The sequence below is a fragment of the Gobio gobio genome (genome assembly GCF_949357685.1).
Source record: "Gobio gobio genome assembly, chromosome: 11".
In the NCBI taxonomy this organism is placed as follows: domain Eukaryota; kingdom Metazoa; phylum Chordata; class Actinopteri; order Cypriniformes; family Gobionidae; genus Gobio; species Gobio gobio.
This window is the reverse complement of record NC_137104.1, coordinates 20,819,116-20,843,461: the sequence shown is the minus strand read 5'-3', so window position 1 is coordinate 20,843,461 and position 24,346 is coordinate 20,819,116. Positions and strand designations below refer to the sequence as shown.

The 24,346-nt window shown below is 37.2% G+C and overlaps 1 protein-coding gene across 1 annotated transcript in view; it reads right to left on the bottom strand.

The window, feature by feature from the left end:
* Positions 1-14,245: 14,245 nt before the first annotated feature.
* gabbr1b (gamma-aminobutyric acid (GABA) B receptor, 1b) overlaps positions 14,246-24,346 on the bottom strand; it is a gene marked incomplete at its 3' end in the record, with an annotated part of 158,698 nt that continues 148,597 nt past the window's right edge. Inside the window, exons 22-24 of the mRNA XM_079828501.1 lie at positions 18,254-18,382; positions 15,735-15,878; positions 14,246-14,530 (exon numbers count right to left, since the gene is read on the bottom strand). Of these exons, the coding sequence (XP_079684627.1) occupies positions 14,246-14,530; positions 15,735-15,878; positions 18,254-18,382 (558 nt within the window). The remainder of the gene's footprint in view (positions 14,531-15,734; positions 15,879-18,253; positions 18,383-24,346) is intronic.

Here is a 24,346-nt window from a genome sequence, read left to right as displayed (position 1 = left end):
ACACTTCATAGTGGTGTTCATTAGTCATTGATATTCTGATATTCGTCCAGTGAGATGCTGCTGTTAATGAAAATTACGCAGAAAGGCTGTATTCTTGAGACAATACTGTGGAAAAACTTGAGGCAATTGGGGATAATTTGTACATTATGATAGAGGTAATTCTCTAATTTGCCTACGGCTATAATCTGCCATGAAATATCAGAGTTCACGTTCTTCTAAATCAGTGGTTCTCAAATGGGGGTAAGGTTACCCCTGGGGGTACGTGAAGGCATTCCAGGGGGTACGTGAGATTTTAAATTATTGCCTACATATATTTAAAAAGAAGCATCCATGCAAAAATCCTTTAAAAATAATTCTTTAATAAATATTTCAGGAAAATATAAGTATAAATTCATAAAATGAATTTTATGTCCCTGTTTCCCGGGGACAGTCCCGGTTTTTAATGTTTTGTCCCGGAAATGTCCCCGTTTTACAGCTCGTTCCAAACAACCCGCAGATATATTGGGAAAAAAGCGCCCAACCAACATACAGCTGCTATGCTGACTCTACTTGGTCTCGCACGCGCGCCGCTACTACTTCATGAAGAACTTACCGAGTCGAGAGCAGACAGAGCGCCATTATCGTCAAATATCAAAAGAAACCTCGTTGTCGCTTTCAAGGTAGTAACATACTAACTATTCGTTTTTAATTTAAAGTAATATTGTATGTGCTTTATAATAGAGCCTCAACAAGGTGCGGGATTGTTTTGTCCCCAAAAGTTCCGCAGTCACAATGCAGTGATTACCACTAGGGATCGACCGATATGGATTTTTTTAGTGCCGATACCGATTTTTTTTCATCAGCCTTAGCCGATAGCCGATGACCGATACGGGCTGCCGATTTTCCGGAGCCGATATATGGAGCCGATACTGCTTTTGCTCCCTCAATTAACATCATAAAAATGACACAATGATCATGATGATAACACTTTAAAATTTAAAAAAGGAACATTTATTGAACTAAAAAAACAATATTTAACAAATAGTAAAAACAGGTGAGGTAGAACAAGAAAAAAAGAGTTCAGTGGTGAAACTAAATTCTGAGAATAAATATTGAAGCATAAATAAAATAATTACACTATAGCACACAGTATCAACAAGCAAGCATCATAATAAAGTGCACACTGACTGTACTATACTTAAAACTTATACTTTTAAAACTATTTACAACCTAGTCATTTAATGCTTAGGTGCACTTAACTTAATCTCTTGAAAAAAATATCGGCGAACGCAGCAGCCTTGTGTCGGCCGATACATGTAAAAATCGCAAATATCGGCCCGATATATCGGCCGGCCGATATATCGGTCTAACACTAATTACCACACATCTGAACTATAACTTCAATATAAAAACCTTAACCCTAACCCCAAACAATTACACTTGCAACCAACACATGTGCAGAATACATATACTTTCTGCTTAAAATAATCCTAAAAAGCTAAATAACAAGACCAATTAAGGACAGTAAGAATTATTTTCAAGCATAAACGTAACAAAACTTTTGAAGTAAAAAAAGTAATTTATATAGTAGCCTATAAACTTAAATACAATTATAAAATGTTACAATATTTGTTGAGTAGTTTTATTTATCATATTTATGTTTTATTTTTGTTATGTGTTTTTGTTAAGTCATGTTACAATATTGTTTTGAACTGCTTATTTACAATGGTTACAATGGTTAAAATCCCAATAATCAAACAAATGAGATTTGAGTTATATTTTGACCACTCAAATAGGAAATGTCCCCGGTTTCCATTTCAGAAATATGGTCACTGTTTTCACTACATTAGTTTGAATCACTACATTTTAGTGATGAGAAATATTTGCAATAAATTTAGTCATGGATTATTATCATTTAAAATGTTCGAAATAGTAATTTTTTTTCAAATGTTTACATTTTGTATGTTTATCTGTTCCAAAGTTTAATAAATCAGACACTGATGGCACAGTGCTCTGTTTTAAGTCTTTTTTTTTCAACCAAAAATGCTTTGTGCTGGTTAGGGGGTACTTGGCTGAAAAAATATTTCACAGGGGGTACATCACTGAAAAAAGGTTGAGAACCACTGTTCTAAGTTATTAATGGTCATAAAAACTATATGTGTCCATTGGAAGAGTGTTATGATGATTTTTAGCTAAAAATTTCAACTGTGTTCTCAGAACTATATAATTTTCCATAAATCTCAGGTCAGGAGAAGTTGTCACATGCGTTTTATCCAGTACACTATTTCTCAATGATTTGATATTTTTGTGCAGTGCAGTGCATTTTCATTTTTGTTTCATGGGTCATTTGTGTTTAATTTTGTGTTTTGATTTAAAAAAAACATTAAATAAGCTAAAGAAAACTGAATTATGTTGTGGAAGATGCCATTTTACTTGCAAGTTTATAGAGATATATTTTCGATGTATATTTTTATATATTTTAAAAATGTTATTCTCAAATCATTGTCAATAAACAATAAAACTGTAAACAATCAGCGAATGACAATTTATTTAGTTTAAAGGTTGGCTCTAAGAATGCAATAAGCATTTTCAAAAACATAGAATTATAAAAGTGTTAAATTATTTTTAGTAGACCACCCTAAATGTCTTACGGACATGTAAAAGGTACACTATGTAACTTTTTTTTTGTTCAAAATTAACAGCATTTACATAATGACTCAATACATCAATCCTTCTTCCAAAACGTGCCTTTGTCTTACCTCGATTCACTATACGTTTTTTTTTTGACCTGATGGGATGGTTTTCGCAGGAAATAGTGTACAATAGCATACAAACAAAATCTTAACAAGATTTTTGAGTATCAAGTATTTTCGTATCGTATTTTATTTCACGATAACAATATATATCACAATATAGTTATTTTTGGTTTAAAATAAGGTTTTTGTGAAATCAAAATATTTGATACCACTGAAATGTTATAATTCTCTTCACCATTTTCAATGTCATTTAGAAAACTAATACTAACCTAAAAAAACTCTCAAGCTTACTGAAGACAAATAAACCGTGATAAAGAAAGAGCAAAGAAAACAAACTACAATAGACATTTGAAGACAATTTTAAGTACAAATTTTAAAACCCCACATTAAAACATTGAGTTGTATAGAGCCAATGTCATATTTTGTTCTATTATAGCGCCACCAAGAGGCTCAATCCTACCATTTTTTTTAATGTGTCTTCGGAGTGAGCCCATACATGTGTGTCAATTTATGTGAAAATATCTAATTTCGTTTTTTGAGTTATAGACATTTATATGATAAAACACGTAAAAAATTACTGACACCTGACTTTGATTGGATTTTACTACCCCTTACTATCAATATTTAGACATTTGGGCTTTAGCGAATAGCTATTGACCAATGTTTACGAACTTCTGACGCTGGTTTCGTCTCGATCGGACTAGCGGTTTCAAAGATATCAGCTAATGTTTTTTAAGCCCTAAATTACCACGCTGCACAAACCATACGCCGAAACCTGGCAAGTCTGGTATCGTTGGACTTGGCAAGGATTCAGGAGACAAAAAAATTTTGTCCCATGAAAATAAGTCAACCACACCCAAAGTTATAAGCGTTTGAAAAAAAATCCACTAGGTGGCGCTGTTTCGAAACTTCTCAGTCACTTTCAGGGCATCAAGCTGATGACCCATACTGAGTGTCATAACAATTCATTCATGAGTTCATAAAATACAGCATTTTAGCACATCATTCAAAATGGCCGACAGCCAAAAAGGTTGATATGGTAAAATTGGATATCAGACGGCTCGACATGACGTCCTGAATCTAACAGGACCTGTTTTATGATTTTTGGACAAACGGTTCAGAATTTATAAGCAAAAATAGCCATTTTTTGTATCTCCGTACCAGTAGGTGGCGCTGCACCGAAACGCAGCATGTTGCCTCAGGTCATGCTTGTGATGACGTACCAAGTTTGGTTTGAATACGATAAAGCGTTGCAGAGATATAGCCTTAAAGGGTTAGTTCACCCAAAAATGAAAATTCTGTCAGTAATTACTCACCCTCATGTTGTTCCAACCATGTAAGACCTTCGTTCATCTTCGGAACATAATTTAGTATATTTTTGATGAAATCTGAGAGCTGTCTCACTCCTCCATAGGCTTTCAGAGGGACTGAAACTTGATGGCCCAGAATAGTAAGTAAAAACGTCATTTAAGGAGTCCAAATGACTACAGTGGCTCTGTATTAAGTCTATCATGCGACGAAAATACTTTTTGAGCGGAAAAACAACAAAAATAACGACTTTATGACACTATTTTTGTTGTTCAATTTGAGCCTCTGACGAGAGTTCGCGGGAGTGCCACGACGCATGCGCGAGAACTGAGATTAACCCTACTCCGAAAGAGTGAGCAGCAGCCAGTAACAAGTAGTAGAAGAAGAACGCCGTAATCTCAGTTCTCGCGCATGCGTCGTGGCACTCCCGCGAACTCTCGTCAGAGGCTCAAATTGAACAACAATAATAGTGTGATAAAGTCGTTATTTTTGTTGTTTTTCCGCTCAAAAAGTATTTTCGTCGCATGATAGACTTAAAGGAACTGTATGTAAGAAATGTATTTCAATAAATGGCCCTGATATGTCACTAGACATTAAAGGTCCCATGGCATGAAATGTTCATTTTATGAGGTATTTCAACATTAATATGAGTTCCCCTAGCCTGAATATTGTCCCCAAGTGGATAGAAATGTTGATCGTTGTAAACCGAGTTCTGGCTGTCTCTCTCTGCCTTTGAGAAAATGACAGGCCAGACGAGCCAATCCTGAAGTCTCCTGGTTTGACGTCCAAGCAGGAACGGTTTCCTCCCTTTCCTCCGCCCAGAGAATCTGGCACGCCCATGCAAACGCGAGAGATCATTAATGTTACTTGTGAACGAGTGAACGCTGGCAGTTTCTCAGTGTTTGGATGTACAAATGAAAATAGAAGTCTTTCTTCAGTTCCTTCTGATCTGTGATCAGTGATTTCTTATGTGTAGCTAATTATTTATTATTCGTGCACACACTGCGGCTTCTCTCTCTCCCGACAGAACGGTGTTTTCGTGTTTTCTATCTTGTGAGTCAGTGTTTTTGTACGTCCTCGTCGCGTCTATCTGTTCTACAATATGCATACAGTCATCATTTTCTGCTCAACATCGGCAGAGATAAACCTCACACACGCCGAGGCTCGGCCTTCAACATCCCCGACCCCCAGTACTGCATCTGGCCCACAGCGGAGGCACCAAACGCGGCGTGAGATTAAGCAGAAGGGGGGTAAGCGTGAGGGTATCCGGCTAGGCTAGCCAGCTTTCCCCACAATAAACTGGATTACATTCGATTACAGCTGTTGTGTCTTTGTTTGCGCTGTGTACTCAATGCGCGTCACTTACGCTTTTCAAATGATAGGAACATATCTAAAAATAATGCTTTAAATCAACACTTACTAACTCGTTCATCTCGCTGTAATGGTACATTGCATGTGTTACAAAGTTGGTAGAATAATGATGAAGACGGACTCGGCGTGACTGGGACTCGTGTTTATTCAGAACTCTCAGATACAAACACAATAAACTCGCGCTGTCAGACAGCGCTCTCACAACTCTGTAGTTACTATAAATAACTTTGTTAGCAATCGCTCCGTCTCCGTGATGTCCGGTTCGCGAACGAATCATTCTTTTGAATCGGTTCTTTTTAGTGAACCGAACCAGTTCACCAAATCGGACTGAATCGTTCTAAACGGTTCGCGTCTCGAGTCAGCGCTGATCCATAATTTACTAAAGTTACTAACTTTCTGACATGAGTGACAGCCCCTCCGACTAGAAATAGACTAATAACCTGAAGTATATTCTAGTAACTACAACAGTTCACCCTGAACTGAGACATGCTGAGAGAACTGATGTGAAGTGAACTCAGGTCCATCCGTCTCTCTGGCAGCAGCTCGTGCGTCGTAGACCTCGTTAAACCACGCCCCCTCCGCTCATTTAAAATGCAAAGATGTCAGCCAATCACAACAGTGGGCATTTTTACTGAAGTCTCACAGCAGACACGCCTCTTGAAGCAGGGCATTCAGCCACAGGGCAAACAGCAGTATAGAAAAAATGCCTTTTATTTCTAAATTATGACATTTTATGATGTAAAAATCATACTAACAATATAAGTACACCTCAGGAAACACTATAAAATAATAGAAAATGCCATGCCATGGGACCTTTAAGAAATCATGTTAATTTCAAATATTTATATCACTGACAACGGTTGTCCGGCCAAGATATTTTCATTTTAAAAGTGAAGTTGCAGCCCTCAACTGATGTTGATGTTGACATGTTGTGTTTTGGCCTGAAGCGCCACCCTCCACCTATCTACCAATCACGAAGTCAGTAGTGTTTCTGCATTCGGGTTGCCAGCTCTGCTCTAGTTACCACAGCTGCGGCAACAAACTTTTTGGATAAACAATGTCTAACTTTACGAAACCTAAACGACCTCGTTATGAATCAGAAAAACGTCGTGACAGTGTCCGAAATAAAACAAGGATTTGTATAAAAGATGCCTTTGAAAGATGGAGACGGCTGAAAACGGAGAATAATTTGAAGACTGTTGCCAACGTTGCTAATTTTCTCCTGGACAGGTAAGGTTCATCTATGTTTGGCTAACTTGTACTTAATGTAAATGGACATTTCAAATATTCATGACAGTCGAACAAAGTTATGCATGTTCGTGCAAAGTAACGTTAGGTTAGCGCAGATGGAGGAGGTGGGTCATTGAATTGAAAAGGTAACGTTAAGGAATTGTTTGGTAAATAAAAACGCCGAGTCATCATTGCTAACATTAGTAATGCATTTTCAGAGCCCGTTTCTCTGTCATTATGCTGAGACGCTGAGGAAAACAACATTAGCACGCCTATTATGGCAATGTGAAAACGCATTTGAGACAGTAGCCTAACGTTACCTCTGTAAAAATTATTCCTCATTCGTTCTTCGCATATATAGTGGACAAAACATGCTGCAAGTTGACCTGTATGACCATTGCTAATGTTATTTAGCTTTGCTGTAATTTAACTATAGTATTTTTTCATGTGGGAATGTACTGTCACATACGAGCGTTCATATTTACGATTATATTTGGCTAATCGCCATTAGTAAATTTTTGCGATTCATAATTACTTCACAAAACATCGCTCTTGAAGCATAAACATAATTAACAGAAAGAAAAAAAAACTTACTGTGTACGACTCGTCACTTGCCATTGAAAGCCCCTTGTAGCAGCCTACGTTCCTGCTGGATCCTGCAGCCTAGCTGGCAACCTCGAGTCAGGGGGAGGGGGAGAGGGGATACACCGCTCTACAGTCATTTGAAAGTGATTGCATTACCAGTTTTGGCCACAGTCCTACATACAGCTCCTTTAATACAGAGCCACTGTAGTCATTTGGACTCCTTAAATGACGTTTTTACTTACTATTCTGGGCCATCAAGTTTCAGTCCCTCTGAAAGCCTATGGAGGAGTGAGACAGCTCTCAGATTTCATCAAAAATATACTAAATTATGTTCCGAAGATGAACGAAGGTCTTACATGGTTGGAACAACATGAGGGTGAGTAATTACTGACAGCATTTTCATTTTTGGGTGAACTAACCCTTTAAGTGTATTTTCGCAACCGCTGCGTAAAATTTGTTCGCGCGTTTATCGAAAACGATTTGACGAATCAACTTGATTTCCATAACTTTTATGGGTCCTAATGCTATTTCATGCATTCTGATTTATTTACACAGTGAAAGAGTTGGATTATCATGCTAAACATGGGCAAAGTTTAAAAAAATTAGTTGGACGAATGACAAAGTATTTCTGTTCCAAATACACTCCTTCATTCGTACAAGTTTCGGAAAGTTTTTTTGCGAGTATGGCTATGTATGACGTCAAAATGGGTGGAATTCCTTGTGTGGGCACTTCTCCCGGATGAACGTGTGCGCCCATCAACGAGCTTCGTTCGGGTTATGGGAGCCGTCAGCAGCGCTGTCATTTAGACCACGAAATCCCTAAAGAAGTGTGTTTCTGGTTGTGAGGGAAAGATAACCTTGTTCAGCTTCATAAATAACTCAGCGTTAAGGAAAGGATAGATTTTTCTGGAGCAGCAACATACTTCTGAAAGTTGTTTGTTCCTGGTCATGAGTCGAAACCGCAGGCGGTGAGTTAAACTGCATCAAATGTGTGTTTTGTTGGCAATCGGCCGGCGTGTAAGTGCATTTAAATGTAAACAACACGAACGTAATGGAAGGTTATACAGGGATAATCCAATGATTGTGTGTGTGTGACTCCGCCCACTGCACGCCTTCATGAGTTCAGCTCTTTTCGGAAAGAATCGGTAGAGCATATCTGTCTTTTACAAATCTGATAAAACTAAAGACTCTTCAGAGATATGAAGGATGCAATACTACTCTATAGGTACTCAAGATTAACATGAGATTGGCAGAAACTGCGCGTGTAGTTGAAGTGGACTTCGCCTGCAACGTCATCAAAGAAGGGCAACGACGGGGTCGCGCAGATTATGATATATCATAAATATTGTAATTTACTTTACTTTCAAATTTAAAATAGGCATATACATTTACAAAACACACAGTATATCTAAACAATATACTCAAAACATTGTATAAGTCTATTAGTTAGTTTTATTAGTTTACATATAGGCCTACTTGTATATTTAATTGACTATTAACAGATTTGAAGCTGTAGGCTACTGTAACTGTCATCCAATATGAAAATACATTTTGATTTGGTTAACTGTATAAATGTGTTCTTAACCAATGGTCTAAATAATTGAAATATTAAAGTGTCATGTGAGTAAGAATTTTGGGGGCGGGGAAAGAGATTCTTAGTGCATTCCAGTGAACTATTAATGGAATATTGTTAACTATATAGTTAAGGAGAGCAGACCACAAAAGTGCAGTGTCTATTGTCTTTTTCATATTGTTACCAACAATATGAAAAAGTATATGACAATATGGAAAAAGTATATGACAATATGAGTTCTTGGCACAGATATTTTTGTGATACCAGTGTCACATTAAAACACCAAGCATAACATCATTTTCCTGTTCAGCTCATTTAGTCAAACTGATGGTGCGTATCATTTTTAACACAGCCTTGTTATTTGGAATGATTTGTTTCGACCAAAAACAGAAGTGCCACCTGTATTTTAAAATGCAGTATCATTTGGTGGTTATGGAACTGGAGAATCATTAAATAATGCTCGAAATATATCTCAGATGTGTAAATGGAAATTGCACCAACTCTGGAAGTCCCCTTTGACCACTATACTTCCACTGAAATGCCATTAGATGCCACATCATATTCGTTTATGTTAGTACTCTCATATTCACACAGTCAGTGGGGTAAGGTGGTTAAAGTGCTCCAAAATAATGAACTGAGAAGCCTTACTGTACCTGAGGATAATAAAGCAGTTCCAATTATAAAGTAACACAGCCTCTCTGAGTGCAACGTGACTCATAAAACAGAAAAAAAAAAACAGATGGACAGTTTTGAAAAATGTAGCAAAAACAACGTCTTTATTTCACCAGACAGCAGTCCAATTGCGTTGTACAGAATCTATCATAGTACAAATACAAATATATTTTCAATACCACATACGAATACCTTTGACTGTATATACTTCATACTTTGTGCAAGAGAATACGTTTATCATGTACATTTAGCATTTACACAATTAACATTTGTGTAATCATAGCATTGTCTGCATGAATATCACTATCATGATTATCATTGAACCACCATTTGATGAGAAATGATGAATAAAATATTACAGTAGACTGATAATAAAAACCACGGTGGGGTTTGTTCACGACATTCCCCCAGGATTCCTGGAGTCAACCTGTATCAGCGTTTATGCAAATCACCAGAGCACCATTTAGCCAATCACAAGTGCTTATGACACACCAAATCTAAGACATCACGATGCAGTTTGGTCTCTGTTCGGAATGGAATACTAGCACACTGCAAATACTGTATTCTGTTTCATTTATTCAAAAACTCATCTCAAACTATGCATTTTGCTACGCTAAACCTTTCAAACAGTAGTATTGTACTCTGTAGTCACCTTTCAGCAAATGTTTAATAGTTTGTATGAAAGTGATTCACATTTGGGAGCTTAATATTACCTTTGGTTCGTAGAGTGCAAAATGCCCGTTCACTTTTTCAGCGGCCTTGGTTTTGGAAGTATTTTTCCCATTCATTTTTCCATAGGGATATTATAAGCCATGTACCAAACCAACCAGCTACAAGGTTAATCACAACATTATGAATTTTTGATTTGAAGCAAAATAGTGTTCGAAAATTGGACGAAAAGATGTATTTAACAGTTTCAATGAGGCAAAGAACTAGCACTATGTATGTAGAAATATATTTATATGTATATACATTTAAAATATACTGTATGTAATATGTATATACAATATACTTTAGGTTTATTGCAAAATATTTAATATTCAAATATTTAAGCAGTTTAAGAGCGCAGGGAGACTGACTCTACCTCATTTGCTGCATGGGATTGTAGTTCTTTCCCTTTCTGTTACAAGTAAAAAATTCCCCCTCAGAAAGTTCCTGCTCGAGAGGTGGTACTTTTTCAAAGTTCAGGAATTTTCGGGGGTGGGACTTGAGAGCTGAAAATGCTGATTGGTTGAGTTCACGCAGCATTTTGATTGGTTGACTCCAAGCAGCATTTTATTTCAACCATAATTTTTAAAAGTCTGTTGCGGTGCGTGCAGTAAGAGTTGTTTGCTATTCGAATCAACATTGGAGTTTAAAAAATATGAGCCATGGACCGAGGACGAGGTTCAGGCTTTATTAAGCTTTTATGCGGAGGACGAAATCCAGCAGGAACTGGAAAGTCGCGTGCAGTCCTACATCACCTAATTTGCCTAATCTTCACGGTACTTTAGACAGCAACAGCTCTGGGGGAAAGAAGGTTTGGTGGAAACACGGCTATAGTTTTTCACAAGGAATTCTGCTGTTAAAGGTGCAGTGTGTAATATTTATGAGGATCTATTGACAGAAAAGCAATATAATATACATAGCTATGTTTTCAGTGGTGTATAAAGACCGTTTACAATAAACCGTTATGTCTTTATTACCAAAGAATGAGCCATTTCTATCTACATACATCGCGGGTCCCCTTACAGTGAAGTCACTATTTTGCGCCACTATGTTTCTACAGTAGCCATAAACGGACAAACTGCTCTACAGAGCGCTAACAACTCTCTGCTGTCTCAGACGACGATATCTTTGTCCTGTGTTGGCCACCGTAGCTTCTCTATGTGCTTCGAAAGGGAGGGCTGGCAAAAGTTTAACAACCTCGTAAGCTCACAGAAGATTTTTCTTTGAAGGTTTGTAAGTCATTGTTAAAAATCAATACCCCTCTGAAGAAAAGAAATAGAATTTTAACTTCCGGAACCCGACTGTTGCACTCTATTGCAGTTCAAGTCAAGAGCATTGTATTGTGGGATATGGTACCCTGCCGCATACTGTCTACAGTATACCAAATACTACAGTAAGGGTAGTATGCTAGTATGCTATTCTGAAGACAACCTCTGTTTACGAAACCAGCAGCAACATTAAGTACGAGGTAATAATAGGTCTCTAAAATAATGAGCAATGTGGTCACAAGCACTTATGAATAGACAAATGACTCTCATAGTCCCCGTATGGATTTTTTCTGTACATCCCGTCCCTCTAAATGAGAGAGAGTCTTTGCCCCCGCAAAAAAGAAATGAGGCAGGTGAAACGAACCATTAACAGTCCGGCTAAAACCGAAACTTTACTGCACAAGCCCACTGATGAATCCAAGCCACACACACTGAGAGAAAGCAAGAGACCCACAGCTGTTGGGAAAAGCTGCCATTGAAGACTGTCATGTCAAGGGGCTCCGCAGACAGGAAACTGGCATTACACATGATGAGGTAACCAAGAATTATTATGAACAAGGAACAGTTCCTCAGTAGTCCGTTTATAAATCTTGTATTGTACTGTACAGTAGGGCTTCAGTTTTTGTTTCAATCAGGAATGTAACGTGGTTTGAGTGATGACTACACAAAGCAGCTGATGAGTGTGTGTGAATGTGTAAAGTACCGTATTGCACGCTCCTCTAAGTTCCGTTTAATGAACTCATTTCCCTTTATCGTTGCTTGGTATCAAACGCACATGACAAAGATGGCTGCACAATGCATTTTTAATGTTATTTGCATTTCAAAGTAGCAGCATCCCGTGACGGCTTCAATATGGCAGGTGCCATTTAGAAGCAAACTGCATTACAATGCTGGGAGATTCAATCTGCAGCTCTCAGCTACACAGGGGATCTAATAAAAACAAAACCCCCAAATCTGTGATGAAATTACATCTCTTCTGTACAAAGCCTTCAAAGGCCTTCAACAGCTTGTGAGTGTTAATACATTATCCCAGCATGCTCTGGGAGAAAAGCAGGCTATAAGCAAACCAACATCATTTCATTACATCATTGCAGCTTATTGTGAAGCTAGACTTTTTTAAACGAAGGAATTGTGAGTGATTTTTGTCCATGCAAAAATCACCTCAGGTTGGCAGGGGGTTGCAGTTGCTAAGGTGTTCTGGTTGGTTGCTTACAAAAAAAAAGTTCCTTCTTCAATGTAAATTTATGGTACTTATCGTTTGCCTGGAGAAAATCATAAGTCTGATCACTTAGAAAAGTAATAGCACACCTCTCTTCAACAAGCTACACGATTTGAGGCATCATTTCTGTGATTCGGGATAAAAAGTCAGTTCAAAATGGGGTAATAAAACAGGAAGGAAGGAATCAGTTGATCTTGGTCACAAGAAATGTAATACTGTCAGATGCGTGCCAGGGAAACAATGTCTATGAGGTCATTGTGAAATCGGAACATTTGTAGATGAACAATAGGATATGAAATATTCCGATTTAAAAACAGGAAATGCAGTTCAAGTATGGCGTCAGCAACACCAAGGTCAAGAGTTCGACTTTGAGGGAACACGTACTGATAAAATGTAAACTTTAAATGTACTGTAATACGCACTGGATACAAGCGTCTGCTAAATGAATAAATGTGAATGTACCTTATTGTTACCACACTGACTAGCTATTGAATATCGACCACTACTGAGAACTGTGGGATATTACTAAGGCTGGGTATTGGCAGCGTCCTCAATATTTAATATATATTGCGATACATGTTGCAATTGAATGTATAAAAATAGTCCATGATAACACATTTTAAATCATTGCGATTGACATTGCACCAAATGTGTGTGAATCCTTCATTCTCTCTAAAGCCCAGAACACACCAAGCCGACGATCGTTTTTTCGTGCGTCGGCCAACTAAGTTTTCTCGGTGTGTTCGGCTGACGTTGGTCCTCGTCGGCTATTTTTCAGCCATGTCGAATCGGCGCTTGTCAGTCAGTCGGGCCATCTGATCCTTCTGATTGGCTGTTCAGCTAGCGAACCAGTGCAAGAGAGAAAAAAACAGAAATGACCGTCTGTGGTGAGCCAGATTCTGAGCTGTTTTGTTTATATCCCTGTAGCTCTTCCGGTTTCCCGCTTTGAATAATGAAAACAGACTACTGCCACCAGCTGGTACGGAAAGCTATTTACTCTTACGCAGGCGCAGAACGGACGTGCTACTTGGCCGTCGGATGTTGAGCCAACTCCGCAGTCTGCTTTCGTTGGCGTCGGTTTGGTGTGTTCCTTGCTTGAATCGGTTTCAGAGACTTATTTATATGACCTGATTGAACTGTAGGAAATATGAATGCACAAAGTAATAAAAATTGATGCAAGGTAAGAAAGTATCGAACAACTTTGTTTTGTAGAGTCCTAATACACATTTTACACATGATTTTCTGTCATTCTTCGTGCACATTTTTCCGAGTCCAAATCAGCTGAGGGTTACTCATTTGAACGGTGTAAAGGTTCACAGCATTGTGATTTTCAAATATGGTGACACATCAAATGATGCAATCAAAACCAGATTCTCAAACCTCCTGTGTAAAACATCCCATGAATCACAGCAAGTGTTGGAAACGAAAGAAACAAACAAAGAAACAAAGGACGTCTGGCGGGGCGAGATGGGGAAAACTGTGGACCGCGAATAAAGGTAGCTTATTTTTCTCCCTGCTTTTCACTTTGCCGTGCCCCCGCTTGCATTTCATCCCAGTACCTCCAGTGTTCCGGGACTCACTTGTAGAGGAGCTGCAGTCGTCCAGGGTGACAGTTGTTGCGGTTGATCTTGCCGTCGGGCTGGTACAGGGTGGAGGAGTTGGAGAAGGTGGGAGGGAGGGAGTGGTTGTCAGAAGCAGGGAGGGGGTAGCCTGGTGGCGGGAGGAGAGATTTGGGATCGTTCTGAGGAATGGGAAGGGAAGGAGAGTTGTGGTTCTGATTGGAGGAGGTGGGACGTTTTCTGGAGCGCAGGGCCTGTCGCTCTGACAGCTGATTTCTCAGCTCTGACACACGTTCCTCTTTCTGTTGGAAAGAAAACATGAAATTAAATTAGGAACTGGGCCTAAAATATTAAACATATCTATGCAGATTTGAAAGCCACAGAGAAAAGGAAGATAAAAGTAAACTTGACAATTTGCCACAGCTCTCATGACATCTATTGTATCAGATAGGATAGAGCCAAATTCAGAATTCCGGAATTTGTATTGGATTGGCCATACGACCCACAGGATGTGGAATTGTAATGAGAGGAGGATTTTACTAAATCACAATTCAAAGAAATTCAACACAATCACACAAATTGGGAATTTCCCTTTGGTGTTGTTATTGACTAAGACTAAATTTTTTTTCCGTAAATTGAAATAAAGCTTAAATAGAATAAAATATGAATATTACATTAAACATATTATATACATTCTACATATTCAGTAATCTCAGCACCAGAATTAGTGGTACCTTTCATGAAAATGAGACTGAATAAATATCTAAAATTTATAATATACTGTAAATAATATACTGTAAGTAATAATTAATATATAGACATTTATAGAACATATAGACATTTTTGGTAAAGCCATGTACTTATATGTTAACATTTTGATGATCTCATCTAGGGCAACAAGATTTGTCACCAGATCTTAGAATTCTCCACCCGCAAAATCAAATTTATCTCACCATTATGTGTATTACCCTCTTTAATTCAGATATAAGTGTTCAAATCCTGAGGCTGAGACAATCATTGGAAACTTTCTGATGTTTTTACTTTCAGATTAAGGCAGCCGGAAATCGAATTTTCTGGTCTGATCATTGATCACTACAAAAAGCATCAGTTATGTAGCCTACATGGGAAATTAAGTGATCTTACTCCATGGTACAGTATAAATTGAAATTATATATACTGTATATATATATATATATATATATATATATATATATATATATATATATATATATATATATATATATATATATATATATATATATATATATATATATATATATATATATATATATATATATATAAACTACTCTTATAGCAGTTACATGAATTTCTTTGAATTCTCATTCCTTTAATTAAAAGTACAATTCTGCATCCTGTTCACTCAATTCATATTCAATTAATATTCTAAACAAATTGAAAAAAGGCATTCTAAATTCAGTCCTGAAATATGTTCAATCCTGGCATCAGACATTCAGTGTGCTGGAGAAAGTGAAGGTGACACAGAACCTCCTGGATGATCTTCTGCAGCTCTTTGTTCTCTCTCTCCAGCTGGCGGGATTTCTCTTCATCATTGTTGTTTGTGGATGAGCCGGTCTTCATGGTCTCCTGCTGGTCCGACTGCCACTCACCACGAGTGATAAGCCTCCGCATCTACACCCAACACACAAACACACACCACACTAGGTATAACAACAGACCAGATTCATGTTGAAAGAATATTAATGTACTGCAAGCTGCACAATATATACTGTCTACTACTTACTATTTATTAAAAATAGAGTGCGAACCGATGAGCAGCAGGCAACAATAGAAATAATAATAATTTAGAAAAAAAATATATATATATACACTTAGGGTGTCCGAATCCACTTTTGCCAGTTTAACGATGGAAAAAATGGTCAGTGCACCATGCGCATGGTCCAAAAGGGTTGTTTTGGGTGTAACATTCAATAAACCAATCAGAGTCTCATCTCCCATTCCCTTTAAAAGCCAGGTGACTATCCTACAGAGCCCCTAAAGGGACATGGTGGTGGAAAAATTTAGGATGCAAGGAAAAAATATTTTTCAAATCTTTTGCGCTCTCTCGCAAATCCTGCTGTGAGTTCTGAGTGTAAACACTTCCTGTTTAATATCCCGCTGTTTCAGACAGCTCAGTACGTTAACAATGGAGCGGTTCATAGAGTTTTATTTTGAACTTTGGCTTAAGTATAAAGCAATACAGTCAGAGTATACTTCAATGAGTTCAGCAAAGTTGGCAATATATTCAGAGATTTGAACTTCCCGGAACAATAGCTCGTAAGCTAAACGTTGTTAAAACATAAATGACACCTCTTTAATGTAGACAACAATATACAACCTAATTTTCCTCAAAATGAGCCTTATAATATGGGAGACAAGTCCGAAGGGACCGTCTGCAAAGTTCAAAACCCGAAAAGCATTACTACAAAAATAGGCAATAACTTCAATGTTACACAATGGTCCCTTCGAACTTGTCTCCCAGCCGACTGCTCATAGAGATCTATTTATATTATAAGACTTGTTTTAAGGAAAATTAGGTTGTAGCTTGTTGTTTACGTTAAAGAGGTGTCATTTGTTTTTTAACAATGTTTAGCTCATGAGCTATTGATTCGGGAAGTTTGAATCTGTAAATATATTGCCAACTTTACTGAACTCATTGAAGTAAGCACTGACTGTATTTCTTTATACTTAAGCCCAAGTTCAAAATAAAACATATGAACCACTCCGTTGTTAATGTACTGAGCTGTTTGAAACACTGTCAGCGGGACATTATTTGCGTTCCCCAAAATGTTCCTCCCATCCTAAATTTTTTCCACCACCATGTCCCTTTAGGGGTTCCATACTATCCATTATGATATGTAGGCAATTTTATCTTTATGTACACAATAATAATCTTTTACATTGTAATCCTTTTATTTTTAATAATTGGCATGCTTGTGTGCCGCTGCGCGTCCCTGTGTGTTATTACTAACGCGCCCTTTAAAGAACACAAAAAATACTGGCGCAGTCTATTTCAGTTGCCTCAAAATAACAGCACGTCAACAATTTGCCTGAACACACCTCGTTTTCAGACCAGCACGCCCATGGGTGAACAGATGGGCGCAAGTGCATTTGCTATTTAAACAACGTGGGCACTGGACATGAAAATGATAACTGCGTTGGGCTGAAACTAGCAAAAAAACATTGCGTCACGCCTGGCGTCGCATTATGCCGGGTCTATGATAGGGCCCAGGTTCTTGATTATGTGTAAACCATTAGCCAAGAAAATATAAAAAGAAAATAATAGTATAAAATAATATAGCACTGGTCTGAGGTATGTCATTCTGCAAAAAACCAAGGCACTTTTCTTATATAGACCTTATGCAGCCCTTTCAGCACTGCACTTGTTGTGTCCTTTCTTCCGGTATGTTTTTCCACAGCATGAAGGTAAGATCTTACGGATTTATGAATGAGACGCTCGTTTTAAAATCTTCCCGGTCTACTGAACTTTGTTATGACATACGTTTCAAACATTACAATGTTAATAATTTTCATTAACTCTACAATAAGTAAATCCGCTTCACCAGCTAATTACTCTTCGACAGCGATGCCTTATATGACAAAAACGGAAGATCAAATACAAAAATCTAAAGAAGGCTGAATGGTTGTTTCTCTGGCGCATAAGGTCTATATAACATGAATGAAAGCTTCTTTTCTTTGTGTATATAGCTGCTCTTTTTGGCTGTTGTATAATGGCAGAGTGTCTTCACTTTCCTCTCTTTCATGTTGTCTTGAGATGTCTAATTACACCTGTCCTCCGATGACACTGATTACACTCCATAGAATCATCATTCAGCGCACTTTAAGATTTCACGAGTAGACCACTGAGATGCATATGTCACACATTAACATGCCTCTTTGATCACTCCTTCCTTTGCTCTAGTTATCCACCATTAATATTCATCACTGTAATACAATATTTACATTAGCACTCCTTCTTGTTTTGAGAAAATGATCTTCTGTTTTACCTTGGGGACGAAGAGGACAACTAGAGTGATGTAGACGGAGAAGATGATGGCCAGCGAGGCGAAGGCGAAAGAGGCGTCCTGCTTAGACGATAGAATCATGGTGACAGGAGCGGTAATCATACACAACACCTGAAAGAGAGAGAAACAGTCACATATACAGGTGTTTCTTTAACTTTGGGTGCTTACAAAACACATTTTTCTGCCCTCTCTCTACATTAATTGGTCTACTGACAAAGTCCAAGACAATGCAGTCCAAGAATTATTAAAAATAGTTTTCGTTAATGAAAATGAAGCTGAAATTAAATAAAATATAAATATTAGATGAAAAACTTAAACGTAAAAAACTAGAAGTGCTGCATTGGCAACTAACTTAAAGTAAAGAAAATTTAACTAAAATTACCGCAACTAAAACTGAAATAAAAACAATTTAAACCTTAAATGCATACCTCGGGTCTTTAGTGACCCGGGACGTCATTCATTCATTCTCCTCCTCCTCATTCATTTTTTAAAGTTAGACATCAACCTTTTTAGAATTCTTCAATTAATTCATTACAAACTATATAACAAGAAACAAATAATACAACTATAAAAGAATGCCTGTTCTCCCATTCATTTTTTTAAAAATCGTATAGGGCTGTTAATGACCCGAGGTGTGTAACAGTGCAAGTCTTTTTTTTTCTGCACAACAATAATTGAATCTTTGATGACTGAATAAGTGCAATTCATCTTTATTACACAAGGTGGCAATGTCTGATACACAATGATGAAGTGACGTTTCACTCATAGTTGCCGCAGGCAGAAAACAAAAGAATAGGAAGTATCATCAGCAAAACTTGAAATGGCTCAGCGATTTACTGCAGAGCAAGAACTGAACGCAATCAAATATTAGTGTCACTGTCACTTGATGGTGGATCTGGTAAAGAAGCCGCCAGCGATCAAAATATTGATTTTGAAGATGTTGAAAATGATAGTTCTGAGAATATGTTTGAGATGGCGAATATGAGCCAGATGCTGAATGTACTGGGAAATTAGCTCTGATGGGGATAGTGATGATGGTATAAAACATCTGCTCAAACTGAACCCTTCCAAACTCCAAAATGTAACAAAATATGCTTTATTTTATTCTTCTGTAATAGTTACTCTAATATCAGGAGAGTTTTATGTCATCGCGACAGGTAGAGATCCATCTGAGTTAAATATAGATCCGGGTCACTAAAGACCTGAATATGTAATAATGATTGCTGAAATATTCATGCATTTAAAGGGTTAAAGCAAATTAGAAATATAAAAAAACCTAATAATAAGGACAAAAGCACATAACAAAATTACCAAAATATAAAAAAACAAATTTTGAATAATAATGAACATTATAATAGTATATAAATAATACTAAAATAACACTGGTCCAACAGTGGATATACATGCACAACAAGAAGGTTATATCATTTTTATCTGAATTATGTTTTTGAGCCAACAAATGTCCCAAATTCTTAAATAATGTATTGCATGACAGAAATGAGGAATAAACATAATAAAATAATAATAAATAATATATTGTTTATGATAAAAATGCACAGTCCTTTTTAGCATTTTAAATATTCTAAATAGTTATAAGTAATATTTGTGCACTTTGTGCATAATTTAACAAAATATCATGATTGGAAATGTTTCTTATATACATTTTTTACACAATAAATATTGAAATGGGGTCTTTGTTTAGATTATTATACGATGTAAGTTTTTTTTTTGTAAATAATGGATTTTTATTATGATGGAAAGTGTGGGTGTGGGACAACATTTAGCAATATTTTCATAAAAGTCTTCTGAATAGTAGCAACAATAAAAATGATCAAGATAATACATTTACAAGAACATTTTTAATGTGACGTACATAAAAAAAAAAAAACCTCTTCTTTGAAAAGGCAGAAGAGAGAAGAACAGAAACCAAGAGAGAAAAAAGTGTGAATCAATAAATATTGATCAACAGTCAGTCGTTTCTCACAAAACCAGTAAAATCTCAACCAGGCTAGCAAAAAGAAAATGTTGCCTGGCATCAACGGAGGTAATCTTTTTTCGCAGGGTCATTAGTTATTTGGACAGGGCAAAAAGTGCAAAGCAGTCTCTCCAAATCGAAGCAGTTTACAGCTGGACTAACAGCAGTAGCCTTCACAGAGCCCGATTTGATGGCAGAGCATAAATGATGGAAGAAAATCGGCATGGTTTTAGTTTAAAATGCACGGCCATGCTAAATAATTCACAGAAAAAAGTTAGTCACACAGTTTGGAACGACGCGAGGGAGAGTAAATGATTGACAGAATTTAATAGCAGTAAATTTACTTTACTGCATCCTACCTCAAAATCAGTGCTTTACTGTCAAGTGCATTTCTATGTAACAAAAATGCAATATTAAGTTTGTTAACTGCATTTGCCATGTATTTAATAATATCTTTAATTATTAATCTTATTTATTAATTTATTCACTCCAATTTAAGGCCCTAACCCCAGCAAATCATTTAAGGAGAAACTCGTGGGCCGAATGGGCTGGATTTGTCCCGGGCCGAATTTTAACCCTAGCCCTCTTTGCGTTCCACAGGAGGATAAAGGTCTATGTCCTAAAAATATGTGATGCGACACCGCAACACACAATACAAGGTACAACAACAATGGTGGAACGACAACTATAATAATCTCAGGTGCTTATGATGTGCTTTATTTAATGTTAAATATAAGTTTGAATATAATTGGCTTTCCATTCTGAAAGCGACAATGTATAATTTACCTCAGATCTTGAAAATAAATGAATGGAAACTTTTAAGTAATGGATTTAAGTAAATTAATGGAAATGTTCAAACTGTGAACTCAGAACAAACAAGTCTATTATTTCAGTCACTCAGTATGTATTTTTAATAATGTTAATATAGTGTAATATTTATGAATTTGATTATGTACCTATCCATTCCGTTGCAAAAGCAGTGCGCTTGCAGAGAGACTCCGCCTACACACTCTTCTGATTGGCTGTGATTTTTGATTGATCTTGTCACGTCTGGTGTGGACAGACAAATTTCTTGTCACTGGAATATTATTTCATTGTGCGTGGTTAGGACACGGTGATATGGCTTTGGAACAACATAAGGGCGAGTAAATGATTAAACCATTTACAGTATGTCATTATTTACTCATTCTCGTGTTGTTTCAAACCCATGTGACTTTCATTTTTTTAGTGGAAAATAATCTTTTCCATATAATGACAGTTAATAGTGATCACAACTGTCAAAATACAAAAAGAAGGAAATACCATAATAGCACCATAAAACCTCATATTCTAGCTTAGAGAGAGAAAAATGCAATTATTCTTTTAAACTAAAATGTGTTCAAAATTACTGCGTTAACACATGCGTCTTAAAGCACTGTTTGCAAGGTTATGGGTCAAAAACAACGGAAACAATAACCTCTGTCAGGACCTCTGTCATCAAAGATGATTGATTGACTATTAGCATACAGTTTGGATTGGCGGTATGGTTCTGTTCTGGGCAAGAACTCCCTGCGCATCCATGCAGCCTAGCATGGATAAGAGCAGGGAGAGCAGCAATAACCCCCCCTTAGGGTAAACAGAACAGAACCAACATAATGTATTGCAGATATCATTAATGTCGATACAAAATGTACACAATAATTTGGGAATTTAGTCTGATTTAAAGGGAATAAGAATACCAAATCCTGACTGGAAGAGAGGAGGAGCTGGGGATGGAGAAGGGTAAATGAGCTCTGGAGAATGTGATAGCTGCTGATAATACTGAAGGAGCAGATATGTATGCTGTGATAGACATCGTATTCCTATAGGTAGACGTGATCAGCTGACAGTCAGCTGATGCAAGCTTGACTAACGTGACCTGCCAGAGCTGATGCTACGCTTGATTTTTTGTGCATTTTGACAGGGCAAGTAAAGTTTGTTGAACTGGTCTGACTGTGCCAATAGAATAAATTGAGCCCTGGTATGCATAGGTACTGTAAATTTGACATTTATTATAAGGGGTTTATGTGATGATTGTTTTAAGTTCACTTAAATTAAAAGTACTGAATGGCAATAATTAATGGCTAAAATTGATATAAAAAAAAAAAAATCTATTACATAGAGACATCAGTAGCAGTTTTGGTATCAGTGATACTGGCCTGTCATAAAAAGATGCCATTAAACAAATATTTAAAATATAGGCTACTGTCTTTATGTTGTTTCTACATTAATTTATAATTTATATATATATATATATATATATATAATATTAAAAACTTTAATGTAAGGAGGGATTAATCATGATTAGTTACAGAAAAATGTGTGATAAATTATTTTTAAAAAAATTGTTGATTGACAGCACGAATATATATATATATATATATATATATATATATATATATATATATATATATATATATATATATATATATATATATATATATATATATATATATATATACAAATATACATACACACACTCATCTAAAGGATTATTAGGAACACCTGTTCAATTTCTCATTAATGCAATTATCTAATCAACCAATCACATGGCAGTTGCTTCAATGCATTTAGGGGTGTGGTCCTGGTCAAGACAATCTCCTGAATTCCAAACTGAATGTCAGAATGGGAAAGAAAGGTGATTTAAGCAATTTTGAGCGTGGCATGGTTGTTGGTGCCAGACGGGCCGGTCTGAGTATTTCACAATCTGCTCAGTTACTGGGATTTTCACGCACAACCATTTCTAGGGTTTACAAAGAATGGTGTGAAAAGGGAAAAACACCCAGTATGCGGCAGTCCTGTGGGCGAAAATGCTAGAGGTCAGAGGAGAATGGGCCGACTGATTCAAGCTCGTTACAAACGAGGTATGCAGCAAAGCATTTGTGAAGCCACAACACGCACAACCTTGAGGCGGATGGGCTACAACAGCAGAAGACCCCACCGGGTACCACTCATCTCCACTAAAAATAGGAAAAAGAGGCTACAATTTGCACGAGCTCACCAAAATTGGACAGTTGAAGACTGGAAAAATGTTTCCTGGTCTGATGAGTCTCGATTTCTGTTGAGACATTCAGATGGTAGAGTCAGAATTTGGCGTAAACAGAATGAGAACATGGATCCATTTGTTACCACTGTGCAGGCTGGTGGTGGTGGTGGTGTAATGGTGTGGGGGATGCTTTCTTGGCACACTTTAGGCCCCTTAGTGCCAATTGGGCATCGTTTAAATGCCACAGCCTACCTGAGCATTGTTTCTGACCATGTCCATCCCTTTATGACCACCATGTACTCATCCTCTGATGGCTACTTCCAGCAGGATAATGCACCATGTCACAAAGCTCGAATCATTTCAAATTGGTTTCTTGAACATGACAATGAGTTCACTGTACTAAAATGGCCCCCACAGTCACCAGATCTCCACCCAATAGAGCATCTTTGGGATGTGGTGGAACGGGAGCTTCGTGCCCTGGATGTGCATCCCACAAATCTCCATCAACTGCAAGATGCTATCCTATCAATATGGGCCAACATTTCTAAACAATACTTTCAGCACCTTGTTGAATCAATGCCACGTAGAATTAAGGCAGTTCTGAAGGCGAAAGGGGGTCAAACACAGTATTAGTATGGTGTTCCTAGTAATCCTTTAGGTGAGTGTATATACATACTGTATATATACATACTGTATATATAAACTCTATTGTGCATTTGTGCATTCTATTTCTTGATTTGGGTGTCAAACAAGTCTTCAAAACGTGAAGAATTCAATAAATCTTATCAGCTTCCTGTGAAAGAGGTGAGCTCTTATTGTCTATATCATTGTCCTCCAAGCAGCTGAAATTTTAAAAAGTGATAGAGTTTGTAATGACATGGCAGATGGCATCTGAAATCATTTCTTTAGCAGAATGGGCATTCGCTAAGGGCCAGGATTCGGCCTACGACATGGAAAAAAGAGAGAGAGAAAAGATTAAAATGCAAAATTTAGCCCCTTGCTGATCTAAAGTCTCCCCCTCAATTTGAGTTTAAATTGGGTTCAGTGTATAATGAGTAATCCTTGGAGGCCGAGATGAAGAGAAACACACTGCTTC